Source organism: Symphodus melops (genome assembly GCF_947650265.1).
Source record: "Symphodus melops genome assembly, chromosome: 9".
Lineage (NCBI taxonomy): Eukaryota > Metazoa > Chordata > Actinopteri > Labriformes > Labridae > Symphodus > Symphodus melops.
The window spans coordinates 3,911,819-3,928,444 of record NC_136699.1 but is presented as its reverse complement, the minus strand read 5'-3'; the positions used below and the strand labels follow the sequence as shown (position 1 = coordinate 3,928,444).

General features: G+C 39.5%; 1 protein-coding gene across 4 annotated transcripts; it reads left to right on the top strand.

Moving 5' to 3' along the window:
• Nucleotides 1–6,034: 6,034 nt before the first annotated feature.
• Nucleotides 6,035–15,568, top strand: LOC306829814 (C-type lectin domain family 4 member E-like). 4 transcript variants are annotated; one of them, XM_079352986.1, is made up of 7 exons: nucleotides 6,035–6,091; nucleotides 12,838–12,899; nucleotides 13,067–13,171; nucleotides 13,351–13,590; nucleotides 13,672–13,817; nucleotides 14,521–14,630; nucleotides 15,258–15,568. In XM_079352986.1, the coding sequence occupies exons 2-7, from the start codon at nucleotides 12,857–12,859 to the stop codon at nucleotides 15,388–15,390; spliced, it is 777 nt and encodes a 258-aa protein (XP_079209112.1). In that variant the 5' UTR covers nucleotides 6,035–6,091; nucleotides 12,838–12,856; the 3' UTR covers nucleotides 15,391–15,568. The 4 variants fall into 4 exon arrangements, with proteins under 4 accessions (XP_079209112.1, XP_079209113.1, XP_079209111.1 ...); XM_079352987.1 differs by lacking the exon at nucleotides 6,035–6,091 and adding an exon at nucleotides 12,551–12,599 and having other exon boundaries at nucleotides 13,675–13,817; nucleotides 15,258–15,567; XM_079352985.1 differs by lacking the exon at nucleotides 6,035–6,091 and adding an exon at nucleotides 12,551–12,599 and having other exon boundaries at nucleotides 15,258–15,567.
• The last annotated feature ends 1,058 nt before the right edge of the window (nucleotides 15,569–16,626 follow it).

Here is a 16,626-nt window from a genome sequence, read left to right as displayed (position 1 = left end):
GCAGTGACAATCTCAGAACATACCAGCTATGATCTTGCAGTGCTCTAACCTCTAAGAGCAACTGCTAACTTATCAGGGTCTTCCTGTGCAGCCTGTGATCAGCTTTAAAGCACTTGAAGTTAAGTCTTCCTTAACCTAAAGCTGTGGTGTTGAGAGTCCAACTTGCAACTTAAGAAGCAAGTGGAGTTTGAATTTAGAGACCAGAGCACAGATTGATAGCTAGATATAATTCTGTTTAAGGGATTATAAGAAGATATACTTTATTAATATTGACTTTGTTGTTGAACATGTTACACACACACACACACACACACACACACACACACACACACACACACACACACACACACACACACACACACACACACACATATATCTTTGTTTTATCTACTTTATTATGTCACAATGCTTTTAGTATGAAACCTTTTTCTAACTAAATTGGAATATTCCGAAGTTTCTCATTTATAGCTTTGAGTTTCTCTTCTACTTTTCCAAGGTGTTAAAGATGTACCTCACATCATCAACTGGCTCCCTCATCACAAATAAAGGTAATGACTTGGCAAAAACTGAAATGAAGGTATAATGTTCCACATCGGCAGGGGTACTATTTCCTAAAGCCATGAAAATATTCCAGTTGCTGGAAACTGTACTTAGGAGGGTTTATGATGTTGGTTTAATGACACAAGCTAATAGGAGAGTTGAACGGCACACTGAGTTTGTTGTCAGACTGATGGCATCTTGGGTTAAGTACTTGTTGAAAACTCTTGAGGTGATTCACTTGAGTCTGGCCTGATTGGCCTCTCGGATGAATTCATATTTGAAATATCCTCAGGGCTATTGCATTGCTGTGTGCCCAGTCAAGAATCAAGACTGTGCTTTTAAACTCAAAGTATTTCACTGAGGAAATGATGTTCTATAAATAGAACAGAAGACGTAAAGGTAACACAACATCAATTGGGCTTCATTGTAGAGGCGTATATGTAGGATAATGTTTGTGACTGTGTAACCTCCTCCTTCTGTTACGTAAACAAACAGAGCCTAATTATTATTGAAGAACTGAATTTGAACAAGCCTTTGTTGTACTCAGACTTTACTCACACACGTGATCTCATTTGATGACATGAAAAACAGCTTGTTACTTCCTTTTCAGTGATTTTCCCCCCTAGCTGTTCAGATGTTATTAAACACTGTTTAAAGCTCCTGTGAGGAACTTTGACTTTGCATTGATTTTGGTGCCCCCTTGTGGACAAATGGTTCCTGAATCTCTATGCAAAATGTTGTCCTGTGTGTGTCTGTAGGTTGCAATTTCTGGTGAAAATTGCACTCCTCTTTCTTTTAACATTCATTGTGAACCTCTGCTGTCAAAAACACATATAAGGGTGTTTCTGTAGCATGTTGTAGTACACTTTGTCATGCTGTACCTTGCAGCAGTGCAGGAGATACAGGCAAAGCAGCTAAAGAAAAGTTCCATCTTGGCAAAGGTGTTGTTTGCTTTTGTAGCTCACACAGACACATCAGTATTCCTTTCACTTCCATAACCAGCTAAGCTCTCCTCACAGGAGCTCTAATTGTAAGAATTTTAGAAAACAAAAGTCAGGAGACCTTCACCTTTTGACCTTGTTCTGGCGACTTTGTGTTCATCCTAATAATAGTAGCATGACTTTAGTTGTCATGGTGACGTGACCATCAGATTATTTTGGGGACATTTAGAAACATGTGGGTAAAAGAGTTATTATTTAGACAAAAACTCAAGACAACTTTCTGAGCTCTTCAGGGTGAGCTGCATGTGTTAACACAAACAGTCACATTTTCATGCCGACTTGGATGTTTTCTGGGACCTTGAATTTTTTATTTCCTGCATGAAGTGGGGGTGAATTGATGTGAGCATAGGAAATAAATTGTCAGGAAAATTCCCTTCCAGCAGGTGGGAGAGGGTGAAGATGACATTTATATCCTCATTATATAAGCTCAAATTGTCTCTGTTACTTCATCCACAACTTTTGACGTCATTCTTTTCACAGTATGTCATGTACTCCCACCTGAGAGCCAACTCCACCTCCCGTCAGCAAAGACTCCTGCTGTGAGCTGCATATATGTGAATTTCTAGACACTTTTAGGAGTGCATGTGTGAAAATAGATCAGGTCACTTATCATACTTCTTAAACTTACTAATTAAGTACTTGAACTTGAACTCTTGGTTTCAAACGAAACACAAACAACTGTCTCCTGGTGGGTTTGCATGTGGTTGCTTTACATATAAATCGGATCTGGCTTCCTTTTTGGCTCATCATTTTTGTTTTGGATGCTTACAGACATGAGCCTTAGAGAAAAAAGCACTGCTTTGTGAGTATGAGTCACTCCTTTTACATAACATACAGTTACCTTACTAGTTATTAACAGACATTTTTTTTTCTTTCAAGGTTCTTTCATAATCTGGAATTAAAAAAATAAAAAAATTAGTTAAAATAACTTTAACAGCAATATTTCTGTATTAATGGATTTTTTTGCCACTTGGAAACATAATTAAACACAACAGTAAATCACCATCTTATTGCTATAGCCAAAATAACAGACAGCCATCACATATAATTATTTTGGATCAGTTCTTTGATTGGAAAACAACAGCTGCATTAAGTGACAGATCTGAACTCTTCTTCCCCATTTGACCATGTATATTGTGAGACATATGCCTCATGAGGCTGAGATTATTTAGTTCTTATCTATATTTACTTAGATGTGAAGCATACCACTCTGTAAAGTGAAGTATGCGATCCTCTGTGGCCATGTGAGAGCTGTGTATCACACACAGATAAAAGCCTGAAGCTGTCTGAGGAGGAGTGTGTAAATCTTTTACTGTACATTGAGCCACCTCTTAAAACGCCTCCTGCAGTCCTATTATTACCAGGGGATAGATTTCATGTTTGTCAAGGCAGAAAATAATAGCTTTGAAAGTGTTACGTTCATCCATGAAAGATTATGGAAAAGAAAAGCTGTGTTAAAATGTGCTGACTGAGGGGCGAGTTCATGCTGTACCTCCCACACGGGAGGGGGGATACCATGATTTGTGTCCCTTGATTCAGAGATCACATATCCTCGATAGAAAGGGGGAAAGCGCAAGGGTGAGGACGGATCCCTGAGGCACCCCATTAAGCAACATTTTACATTGTAGGCATTTCTTGAGTTACACTGGTATCAAATGTACCGCAGCCTGTGAAGTGCCCTGGGATACACTTTTCAAGTATAAGTTAAAAAAGACACATTCATACCCAGGCCTTGAGCTAGTGCTAGAAAAATAGTTGAATCAGGATAAAATCTATTTTTAACATTGCATTACTCCAGCCTGGTATGAGGAAAATTAAGTCCAGCTCCTGTATGATATGCTGTAATCAGTATTGACGCAGAAAGTTCTGTTTAGCAAGCTTGAAGCGGATTGAAGAACTTTGCTAGACTGCAGGAAGCTCATCCTGAAAGTTGGCTTGCTCCTGCAGAGAGTTCCTCTGAGGTTGGGAGATGTTCTGTAATTTCCGACCTCGAGCTAATCTGTACAGCATGCTGTGCGGTGAGGGTGCGATTTCCACTCGGGGCGGGAGGATGACAGATTCGCTGCATTTGAACTCCCTCATGTCTTCCTCATCACATCTGTAATTAAATATGCGCTCCCTTGGAGACAGTGGGGTTGTGGGTAATAAAAAGCCTGCTTTGTAAGTGCCCCCCCCACCCCCTTCCCCCCTTTTCATACGTCTCTCTGTGTCCTCTGCAGTTTTAGTTTGTGTTTGTCGGCATAGTGACAAACCCCCAGACACACTTAACAGGGAACTCTATTGCAAAGTTAATCTCTTCATCAGCTAAGAATAAAATCGGCTCCAACCAGCAAGGCTACATGAGTTGTTTTATGCAGCTGAACAATCCTGTCTGATCTTAACTAAACGACTCAAACAGACGTCTCCTTTCATATAACTCAGAGGAAAAGCCCCCCTCTTAATACAATATTATTAAGAGGGTGCTTTCTATTTTTAATGTAGGATTTTTTTGAGAGGAAAGTTTGCTTCATTTCACGCTCCAGACCCACTTTGATTGATGGCCTAGTTTAGAAACTGGGTTAATAATTTAGTTGTACTGTATTCATTCCTCTTGGTTGTATTTACATGTGTTATGTGTTGCTTTTAAAAATGTTCTTGAGTCAGTTTTGTTTGTAATGCAGTAGCATACTCTTTCCACTGGGAGCGTTTTGTTCTTTGCAGGTGAACATGCACGTCTTGTTGTGGTTCGCTGACTAACTAGATGTACTGTAAACAACATCCGCTAGCCCTAAATCAAATATGTAGCATTTTAATAGCTTCCAAATACAGCGTGGTTACTATATTTATTTATCTCTGCAACTTTTCCTCTGATTTTTTGTTTCGTTTACACTGATGGCTCATTTCAACCTTGCTTTTACTCACCATGTTTCTTAATCGGTGGTAAATTCCTTTGTTGTGCATCAAGGGCCAACATTTATGGGATTGGTGCTATATCAGTCTGGTATTACAGGTCTTCATGGAACATGTCCAGAACTAGTCTTCATCTAAAAATTTAATAAAATTTTTAGGCATGAAAAAGACAACGTGCAGCATTTAACATTCACTTGTCTGAGGACAAACTAATTTGTCCTTCAGGTCTCGATGTAACTCCAGCTGCATGTCTTCCATTTTCTCGCTGTTCACAATGTTTCTTTTTTCCCTTTTTTCACATCACAACAGATGCATTTCATTATGTTCAAAACATATTGAAACAATGAGAAAACCTTCACAGACGTCCAACAGAGAAATCCATCCCCACACAAGCTTTGGAACGCACCATCTTTAAGTTAAACAATATAGTTCATTTGTCCACAAGCCTGGAACAATATGTGAAATGCTGTACTTGTGTTACAGGTTTTAACAATGCAAGTAAATTATGTTTCAACAATGTGTACCTTACAGTGCCCCCAGCACACAAAGCTGGCCATAAATCCAGTTTTATCGCTCGTCCATACCTGAGGATAAATGTCCCCTCTTCAAAGCAGTATTAGGTATCACTGTGCAAACACGAAACCAATGATATCTCCTCCATCGCATGCTCTGCTCATACAGTATCTGTGTCATCTGAGCTACGTGTTTATCTCATTTTACATTTTTATTTTCTAATAGCAAAAGAAGTAGTCTTTTTTCCCAATATCTTTATTGATTTTCTGATATCCAAGCGTCACACAAAACTGAATCAACAGTTTCAAAAAGGCGATCCGTGTGATAAGCAGAGGAGATCATGTCTCCAGCAGACCATACACAAACTAACGATGCAGAGAAAGCTGAAATGTAGAAGAACAAGTGAATTGACCAAAAACAAAACACAGGGGCCCATGTAACACCTCCGAAGTAAAAAATGCAAATAACATGGATGCATAAATCAGAGACAGCATACAATCCTGTACATCTTAGCATCACCAGCATGTATCATGATTTCGCCCCTTAAGGAATCAGTCACACAAATTGTAATTTTTAATCTGGTCCTAAATGCATTACTGGTGCACATACAGCAACTGGTTGTGCAATAGAATCATGGTATTCTTGTTTTAAAGACGATTTTGTGAAATCAATCAGAAGGTTGGGGGTTTCATCCCAGGCGTCTGCGACAGCATGTCCGATGTGTCCTTGAGAAAGACACTTATCCCGATTACTCCGACTGCTTCACTTGCTGTTTACAAATGTGTCCGAATGGGATAAGTTACTTCTGATGCATACTTTACATAGCAACCTCTGCCATCAGTATGTGAGTGTGACCTGCAGTGTGAAAAGCACTTTGCCTAGTTTGAAGACTAGAAAAGCGCGATGCAAGCTCACGTTCTTTTACTATGATTCCACTCTGTCGGAGTCTGAAGGAAGTGCTGTGTTTATCACGTCGGCCCTGATGTCTCTGTGTCAGAGCGTGTATCTTGTGGTTTCCTGTACACAAACTCAGGCCGTTTATCAAGCTGGTTACGCTGGACTTGGGTTTGTGTTGTCAATACTGCAAGTGATCTGTAACTGAGACAGTCTCTGTTGACTGAAACAAAAAAGGACAAGTGCAATATAAAGTAAGTGTTTCTGTTATTTCTTGTTTTCATGACCCTTTTATTTGACCTTTTTTGTGAATTTCACAGCTCTTGCAACATCACAACACAGTAATATTGATTCAACTTAATTTCACTACATGTCTTGAGTCACATGCATTACAGTTGAACCGTTAGAGGGTGCCAGCTTTGCAGATGCTCAGCACTATGGCAGCTTTTAGCTTGTAAGCCAACGACTGTCAGGGCACACAACAATTACACCAGACCAGTTGAAATGATCCATATCAGAATGCACTACATTGACAGTATTGGGAAAGAACTTCTAATATGTCATGAACTACAGTTTCTTGAACTTTTACATGGTTTTCTTTTGCAACACCAGAGGTCACTGCTTGGAAACATTTGCCCCTAAGTCATACTTTTTCCAATATGCTGGTTGATGCAGTGCAGTGCATGAAATGATCATCTTTCACGTGTATTCATATATTTTATTTTACAGACTGTGGGGTGTCAATTAATGTATTACTATTTTTTATACATATACACAACGTGATTGAGTAAAAAGATGTTCAATGTGATGGCCCAAAAAGACTGCTGCAGAGTTCACGCCATCGTGGATTGGTTACTAAGCAGTGTGCTGGGAACAAATTCAACATTATCAATAATAGAGAAATTACTTTTCAAAGATAAAGTAGCCTGGCTCCAGACGCATGAATCACCACTCACATCGCAGAGATTTCTCAGAGATAAAAATAAGTCTGGATTTTGGCACAGTGACAGCTGTTTGCTCAGCTGGAGTAAGAATCAATCAAAGACCAATCAGAGCTTCAAACGCTGGATTAAGAATGGGGATGTCATCCTCCTGTGCCTCAGACAGAAAAACTGCTCAATCCATTTCGAAACTTGACAAAAAGATGGAAACAAAATGAGAACGTGGAATTATTGCAGTTACTCACATCATTGTAAGTCAACTTACAGAAAAAAAAAAACAATTATTAATTCAATCACAATCAATAATGCAAATGAGAAATTTAAATTGCAGACATTTCTCTTGTGTGACTGAAGGGAAAACCTTAAATGATACATCATGTCAGACTCTGCACTGAAATGCCGTCTGAAAATCTGAATAAAATGTTTTGCAGCTCAGAAACCTTTTGTGTCCTCTTCTTATATTTGTCAAAACAATTAAGGAAGCTTTCTGAGTTACCTGTCAATCTCCCATTCACATGACTCTAGCAACTGAGCCACAGCGGCCGTCTGCTCTTTGTATTCTCTCCAAATCTTTCAGTGTTCACTCTCCTTTTTAGTTTTTCTTAGCGGTTAAATTTGAAATAGAAGCAGTTTGTCAGATTTGCAACGTTTATATGACTTAAACCTGAAACATGATAGTAGTAAGTCAGGACACATATCAGCTTACCCGCTCTGAGAGTGACATCACAGGAATATGGCCACCGAGGGAATACGATCTGTTACTTACTTTGCAGTGATAGAGACGCTCACTTGTGTCAGCTGTACAAAAAAAAAGTGCTTAAGTGTGCATATGTCGGCTCCAGGCCGGAATAATAAGAAGGAACAGATGGTTGTTGTGGGAGAGGCTGTGAAGATTTGTGCTGAAATCAACTGAAATGTACTTTTACTTTTTAAGTACTTAAGTTCTTTAACTACTGTGATTACCTGTACTTGCTCAAGGCTTGTACAGTGGCTCAAATTTACAAGACTTCAGGGCAAGCTCAAACAACTTTATGACTAACACCTCTCTAATCTAATCAACTTTAAGCATCCCCAGTTGAGCAAAACAATAAGCTTCATTGATAACATAATGCCCCCAAAACCGAAAGTCATAACCAAAATCGTTTATTTTTGTAGCTGAATGTGGATCATTGTTTGAGTTTTATTTCCTAACATTACTGCTGGATTCCTCCTTCATTAGGAAGACTGGTTCAAAGCTGTCTTTAATGGACACATTTGGGCCGCATGCCAGCAGTGATTTTCAACTCTGCTGCTCTGTAAAATGACTCACAATTTGCTCCATTCAGGTAACTGTCAGCGCACTAATCTCCCATTTTAAAAAAAGTAATAATTATATACATATATAATTAAAGGAGAATCTTTCAGGCTGTTTATACAAAAACACAATCAGATTGTAAAGAACAGAGGCCTTGATGATGAGCGGGGGCTTTGTATTTGATCCCCCCCCCAAGGGCTCCACACTGTATCAGAGACTCGATGGACCATGTGGGAAGACGGGTCACCTGCATCAACAAGCAAAACCCCCTTTACCACCTCCACCTCCCCCCAGGATGATGACGGTTGTGGACAGATGAGCGATGACTAAGTGGTGCTGACACGCTAGTCCTCGCCTACCTTTTTGTTTGTGTGTAACTCTAAAAAAAAAAAAAAACTAAAAAAACCCTCCAGATTTGTGCTGTGTTGAGCAGCATTCAACTTGATGCAAATTGTAGTGTTGGTGCTTTTGCAGAAGGAAATCATTCTTTAAACATAGAACAAGAACAGAAAAACAACAACACATTTTATAACTTGAGAAATGGATGTTCTCGAATGCCTCTCTTTTCATTGGTTTTGTCTTTTTTGCCTTTTATTGACCCTTTGTCAAGCGTTTTATCATTAATTTTTTATCATTCTCAAGGTTTGGCTAGATTTGTGAGACTATATGTGGACTATCGCTGTTCAGAGGAGGAATGTTTAACATGGTGCTGTATGTGAAACATTCTACATTCTAGTTTCCACTTTAGGAGGAGAAAACAAAATCTCGCCACTGATCGCAGCGATGGGATGTAGTCGGGAAATTAATGAAGACAGGGAAGAGCTGGATTATAGAGAGGAGGGAGGAGGATCAGATGGAAAGGAGGGAAGAAAGCAAAAATGGGAGAGGTGACTAAAGGGTGAGAGATGATAAAAACAAGACAAAGAGTATATAAGAATGAGGAGGAGTGAGGCGACAAAAAAAACAGGATAGGAATGCAACATACAATAGGAGAGGAAATCAGGGGAATTTAAGAACGAGAGTAAAGGAGTAGGAATAAAGTGAGGAGAATTAAGGAGAGGAATGAGATCAATTGATGAAAGGACAGAAAAATGGAAAGCAGATGAGGAAAGGGGAAAGCAAAAGATGAGAGCAGATGAGACAGAACTAAAGCAGTGTGGCATCAGAAGAAGCAAAAGGGAGAGGAGATAAGGAGAATGAGGATGGAGCAGAGAAGCAGAAGGAAGCACGAGGAGAGGGGAGGAGACAAGAACAGAGGATAGGAGAAGATATGAGAGGAGAGCAAAGCATGGGAGGAAAGTAGTATGCATGAAAAAGGAGAAGAGAGAACACGAGAGGAAGAAGGGTAGGAGGTGGAGAGGAGGAAGAAAAGAGCAAGAGTGAGGAGGGAGAAATGCCGGAGCTGTTGGATTAGCTTTCCACCCTCAGAGGTTTTCTTTGTGAGGGAGTCTGGTTGCTGGGGGTAATCGGTTGTTGGGGGGGAGGGGGGGGGGGGGGGGGGGGTTGGAAGGGGTGAGACCGGGCTTGTACCTGTGACTCACTGGCCACAGGTGTCAATCAAACTTGCCCTCGCTGCCAGAGGAATGTGGTAAACAAAGCTGTGTGGTCCCTGAGACCCTGAGCGAGCGGTTTCTAAGGGCAGCAGTAATTTGGCAGTTGAATCAGGCGTTCAGACGCTCACTGAAGTCCAAGAACACCTGCAGGTGAGCAGGACAGGGAAAAAAACCACCCGTATCTCTGCCTCTGCTTTCTGTGTGTGTGTGTGTGTGCGTGTGTGTGTTTAGGAGGTGCAATCATATGCCTGCAGGCGCTGTGGGCAGAGGTTATTGTTCAGGCGTCTTACAGTGCACCTTTCTTCAGTCTTCAGTCTTTCTCAGGTTCCACTTGAACACTTTCATTTGTCTACTCTCAGAGCTGTTTTTGTTTTTTTCAAAAGTTCACAAGCTGCTGTATCTGCAGGCGACAATCACTGATCCAACACAAAAGTAGATTTACTACAATCTAAAAAAAAATAATCTTTTCACCTCCTTAATCAGCAAATATTCAGTGCAAAAATGTACTATTCAAAAAGTGTAAATATGTTAGTTTTCAAATTATCAATGTCACAAAAAATGTATTAAATTGCTTTAAATCCCTGCTATTCAAAAGAGATGATGGTTACATCACAGCAGCTCCATTGTCAGTTGTGCTCGTGTATGTCGAACATAGGTCGGATTTTGTGGTGTAAGGTCAACAATTTAAATTTTAATATAACACATATAACATGCTTTTTCTTCTGCCTGATTTGCCTGAAGTTATTTTATGTTCAGGTCACTACAGTCAGTAGCTACCGAAAGAGCAAAATGACTGAAACAGACACCAAGATGAGTTTCCTGGGGAAGGTGTGTGGTCCTAAAGAGCTCCGAGGGGAGCTCGGAGTAGAGCCACTTCTTTACATCGAAAGGAGCCAGTTGAGGTGGATGGGGCATCTGATTGGAAGGCCTCCTGGAAACCTCCCTTTGGAGGTTTTCCAGACACGCCCAACAAGAAGGGGTAAACCCAGAGTTCGCTAGAGAGATTAAATATCCCGATGAGCCTTGGAAACGCCTCAGCAGAAAAAGGTTGCTGAGGGAGAGGGAAGTCTGGGTTGACCTACTGCGCCTGCTTCCGGCATGACCCGACCGCCGAGAAGAGGAAGAAAATGGATGGATGCATGTATAATATGCTCAAAAGTTTCAATGTCACGGCTGTGTAACACCCTACAAACAAAAGCGCAGAGGTTCAAATAGATTTTTTTTTACTTAAAATTGAACTTTAACAAAACAGGACAGAGATGTTTATCTGTGCTTGGTCACAATCATTCTCATTATGCACACGTGAGCGTACTACCATCTGAACAGGTCAGAGCAACTACAGGGAGAGGCTTTAACATCACAGAGCTATCTGATCGGATGGCAAACTTGGACAGGTTTATATCGTAGATGGTTCGTAGCCTCAACCATATTTAAAACTTTCACATTTCATTCTTTATCTGGTACTGCGCTCACTTAAAATACTGCATTTTATCTTCACTTTGGTCTGGCTGTTTTATTCCTCTATTGTTGTTGATGTTCTTTTTATCTCTTATCTGTATCATCTCTTTCATGCCACATTATAAAGTGGGACAAGAAGTGTTGTTCTTTACTTACTGCAAAGAACCCAAGCTCAGTGATTATCGTGTTTGCTGCGGTGCTGCTCACCCTCTCATGACCTCAGAGTGGAGAAGCTGCTGGTGTTTTCTCTGCATGTTTCAACATTCAGCTCTCAGCTTTACTGTGTTCTCGCCAGATTCCTTCTATCACTCTTGGTTTTTGTACATCTGCAGCTACTGCACAACAGAAAACAATATAAGATGGTTATTTTTGGTGTTAATGTTTTGTGCTGCCCCTGAGATGTGATCTTTCTTGGCAGACACAATGTGTATGTATTTGTAAAATCCTTTCTTTGGTTACCAGTTGAAAAAGGATGTGGATGTAGACTTTGGCCCTTTGTCCACCTAGAATTTTGTTTATGTTATAACAGTGGTTATTTATGAAATTTTTTAGTTGCTTTAAAGATTCTTTTAAGCGTTAAGTTCCTAGAATATTTCAGTTAAGTTCTCTTACATGTGCTAATGTACTGTTTCCAATCAGTGAAATATGAAGAACAGAAACCATGCACTGTTTCCCTTTTACGGGAAGTTCCACGATTGACCACATTTCACCCTATCTGGCAGAGTTAAGCCTTTCCCGCCGAAGTAGCAAGCGACCTAAGAGAATTGTTTGGGAGTGTGTGTGTGTTTATTTGCGTTGACTCTCTGAATCCTTGCCTGATAAAACCTTTACGTGAAGTCCTCGGTGTAATTTCCGAAGCAGAGAATGATTGGCACCTGCAGAGTCTCTGGTTACGTCGACATGCACAGCAGCATTATTAGTCCTCATTTGAAGCCCCGACACCTCAGTGTTTGCTGTTCCCCGTCAACACGTTTGTTAAATGTCTTAGTAAGAGAAGGGTTTGTTCATTCTGTGCTGTGCCTGCCATCTAAAGACAGCTTTAATTTCATCAACCTCTTTAAATATTTAATTTCCCACAGTGAGAGCTGTGATTACACATATTGATTATGAAGTTATTGTGAAGCGGCTAATCTTAGCATATGAAGGATCTTTAAAGCATTCTCAATAAGAAGAAGTTCATTTATTATTATTTTTTTAGATGTAAGCTTTCAAATGGTGACCTGCCTTTCCCACTGTCTTTGGAAATGATTAGTGTAAAAAAAGAGAACAAAAACCAGATGAAAAAAAAGGTTGCTAAATCTTTGAGAGTAATGGAAAAATGTTCCCTGTGATAATGAAACGATGTGCCCTTAGGTTTCCTTCTTCTTTTTTAAACCAATCAGAAGTTTACAATGAAAATATGATGACATGAGCAAAAAGAACATCCTGTTATCACTCTGTGTTTTGTCGTACACAATTTTATGTCAAGGCAGTTTTACTGTTACCAGCTTGTTTGAACTTTCACTGATCCAAGAAGGTAAGCACATGTGTCCTCTTCCTTGTCAAACAGATGTTAAATATGTGGCAGATTCAGCTCAAGCTAAATAACTTTCAGTGTTTTAGGAGTTATTTGTGTTTGCATGGTGACTATTTTATTTCAATATCAAATAATCTCATTTAAAAAGAGTATGTCTACTGTGTGTATAAACATTTAATCCTGACAAGTGGAATTGTTGCTTCATATTTTTTTTTGCTTTAATGTCTCTTCTGAACAGGAAAACCAGAGAGACCAGTATGAAAATGGATTCAATGGAATATGATGACGAGTACACTAACAGTACTGTCAATCTCTACAGTAATCATTAGCAACATTTAAAAAAAACAACAAAAAAAACAAACATTTTTAATGGATCCTAAATAATCACTTTCCTGTTTTATAAGGCACACAGAAACATCCGGGGCATTTTAAAAAATGGTTCTGTTTTTTTTCATCTTTTGATGTAGTGTCTTTGCACAAAAGAAACAAGCTGCCGCCTCGATGGACGACTGTGTGTCTTGGGCTGATTCTCTTTCTCCTGTTGGTCTTTAACATAGCACAGCTCATCTATCGTGAGTACTTTCATCCAATTCTCATTTCCAAAGGCATAACAAAGAATACTGTTGTCACAGATCATTTAATAAAACGACAAATTAGAGAAAAACATATATTGACATTTTCATACAAGTAGATCAAAGCAAATATGTCGACATTTATGGCCATGTTTTGATAATGTCTTGGCATTTCACAGTTACCAGTCGTCCTGCAGCAGCAGACCAAGTTCAGGACAGTTTCAACTACCAAAGAAGTTGTGAGGCCAAACTCAGCAACCTGTCGAAAGAAAAAGAGGAGCTTCTGCAGAGATACAACACCTTGCAGATGAACATGAAACTCAAAGAGTTGGACGCCAATTACTTTAATTTGACAACACAGAGCCGAGAGTTAGTCAACAAGGTCAATGAGCTGGTGAAGATAGTGGAGAAAGAGAAAGGTATGATGGTTTTCTTACATGCTTAAATATTCATTAAATATTCAGTTTTTTAGCGTTGAATTGATGTCTGTTTTGAATAAGCAGGTGGACCTTGTCAGACAGGCTGGAAGAACTTTGGTGCCAGCTGTTACTTTGTTACAACAGTAAAAAAAAACTGGACTATAAGCAGACAAGACTGTCTCGCCCTGGGAGCTGATCTGACCATCATTAACAGCGGGGAGAAACAGGTAAGAAAGCAAGAAAGACAGTAAGAAACAAAGACAAGGCATGTTTGTTTACAGATCACCTTTCATGCACAGAGCAACTAAAGGTGCACAAACTTTATTTAGAAGAAAGACTTTCAAATACAACGTATTAAAATATTAGCCTAAACCCACTTCTGAAAGGTTAAATACAAACAGCACTTCTGCTTCGGCTGAAGTCTTCTTGTATGGTTGTTTTCTTAAACACAAAATGTAAGAAACACTTTTTCATGTTTTACGTTTTTTTCAAGCAGAATGAAGATGTTTTTTTTTTTGTTAAAACATATAGTTGCCGTTGTTTTTTCTTTTAAAATCATTGTGTTTTATCTCAACAATCAAATGTTTTGCTGTCAAGAACCTGCGTGCGGGTGATCACTTTGTCCTGCAGCAGCGGTTTCAGGCATTAAAAATATGATTTGAGAAAATACCAGGCTTGTTGCTGATGGTCTCGTTTGCTTTTGACGATCATAAAGAAGAGTCAGTAATAATTTAATCCTGAATCGCAATCTGCTAAAATCTTTAAGCTTTAAAAGGAAAGACTTGCGTCAAAAATGTGATTTAACGTGTATTTAAATTAAGAATATGTCAGGACCTGTTTAAAAGAAAGAAACAGTGTGTGACAGAGTGTGAAGTTTTGCATAATTTAAGTTTTAATCATTCCTGTCTTCTCTATGTGTTGTACCAACAGATATTTGTTAACGGGTTGCTGCCGTTGTCTGTAAACGCTTGGATCGGTATGCATGACAGTCTTCAGGAAGGGACCTGGATGTGGGTGGATGGGACCCCCGTCACTACGACGTAAGTTTTAACTGCAGACTGTATGTGTGCCTTCTTCACCCGCCATACAATAAAATAATTTGCATTTCGAAAGACCTTAAAACGCTCACGTCTGACACCCTCTCATTGTGTCAGCAATCACAGGCTGGCGATCTTGTAGGGTCTAACTGCGAGGCTACAACTAGATCCCTTTGGAGATTATTTCTCATCATGTACCTGGTTGAACTTTACAACTACAACTTTTGATCTGAAAGCCAAAAAAAAAAAAGGGACAATCAAGAGGAGGTGAAACTGGTCACAGGGTTGAAGTGAACCTATTACTGTCCACCTTTTTTCCACTCAAAGAGGCTTTCTTGTTCTCTTCACAACTCCACCAGTTTCTCCTCCTATTCCACAATACACAAGAGCCACACGTTCCTTCCCCTCACGTCCATATTTACGAGTTTGCAACTTCCTGTTTGGGCAGGCGAGAGATCGATCCCATTGGTTATTGACAATACTCACTTCGTTAAACAACACAATTTGCATGAGGCACGACTTAAGACCTGTGATAATATCATAAATGTTTTTTTTTATAGCCCCACAAAGACGACGTACAGTATGTCCAGCATGACAGACAGTTTATTCTTCTGATTTCTTGCCCATCAGGTACTGGCAGGAAGGGCAGCCCAACAGCCACGAGGGGAACCAGGACTGTGGAGAAATCGTGCAGTCGGGACAAGTTGGAGCCTGGAATGATGACGGCTGTTTTAGTGAAAATGTCGCCGTCTGTGAAAAATAAGATCAAAATTAATTTACGATTTACGAATGTGTGAATGTATACCATTGATGTTTAAGCCTCGTTATATTCTGTATTTGATAAGTGAAAAGTCCCAAACCAAAAATTACAGTGTTCCTTGATATCACAAAGTATATTTACTCACATAAACTTTCTGCTTCACTATGTAATTACTTTGTAAACAATTGTATATTCACGTAGAATTGAAAATAGTTCCTCATAAAATGCATAAAATGAGACAAAACTATTCAAAAACTGCTGATTTACGCTTGTTTGTTTTGCTTCTGTGATCCATTGTTATAAACCACCAGTGTGAGGATTAATTGACACTTGCTCTTTATGTCTCAGTTCGTTAAATATGTAACTCTCTCCCTACTTTTAGGTGGTGGTGTGCAATGAGTTCATTATCTCATTTTCTAGCACCCAGAGAAGCTCCTACCTCATTTACTGAGGAGGAGCAAATCAATGGAGTCCCTCGCCCAAAACCCTGAAAAAATGAGACCATTCAGCAGCTTTAGACACATTTATACATCTTAAATCTACACTTGCATTGCTAAGATTTGACTCTACATATTAACTACATATTAAGATACTACATGCATGTACTGTACTTGGCCCTTTTAAAATTGCACAGGTATAGCCTTTCTTGAAAACTAAGTGTGATCGACATCATGCAACATGAGTCATTTCTACCCGTGTGTGTGTGTGTGTGTGTGTGTGTGTGTGTGTGTAAGAGAGTGAAAACATGTAACTGACTTCATCTCACCTTTGTAGAAAACTTTACCAACAATAATTGCACTTAGTCTCTTGTGCAGTTTGATCACTCAGGCCGGTTTGAGAAGCAGAACAGTGTGAGCATGTAAACCGTGAGCTTTGGTTGTGAGTTGTAAAGGATCCACTCGTAGATTGAGAAGTAACATTTCACCAACATTGACACAATCTAACAGTGTATGCCAGGCATTAGAAAACTTTGAGATTGAATAAGATGTGTTCGTCGAATAAAGTGTTAGTTCAGTCTAACAAAACTAGCTCAACTTCCAGAAGGACAAAAGCATTATATCTCCATCTCTTTGATGAGGAGACACACAATAAAGTGGGATGGTTAGCATTTATTACAGAGCTGCTGCGGTGCATTGCATCATTTCACACAGGTGGTATTTTTACTGTGTCCACCTCCATTTATCACCCTGATGCACCCTGAACAGATGACACAGCACCAACCAATACAAAGTGCTGACA

Bases quoted from the DNA above. Each gene is read 5' to 3' on its own strand.
- LOC306829814 (XM_079352986.1), top strand. From the start codon at position 12,857: ATGAAAATGGATTCAATGGAATATGATGACGAGTACACTAACA. The intron at 13,818-14,520 runs GTAAGAAAGCAA...TTGTACCAACAG, and splicing joins TTAACAGCGGGGAGAAACAG to ATATTTGTTAACGGGTTGCT. The intron at 14,631-15,257 runs GTAAGTTTTAAC...CTTGCCCATCAG, and splicing joins GGGACCCCCGTCACTACGAC to GTACTGGCAGGAAGGGCAGC.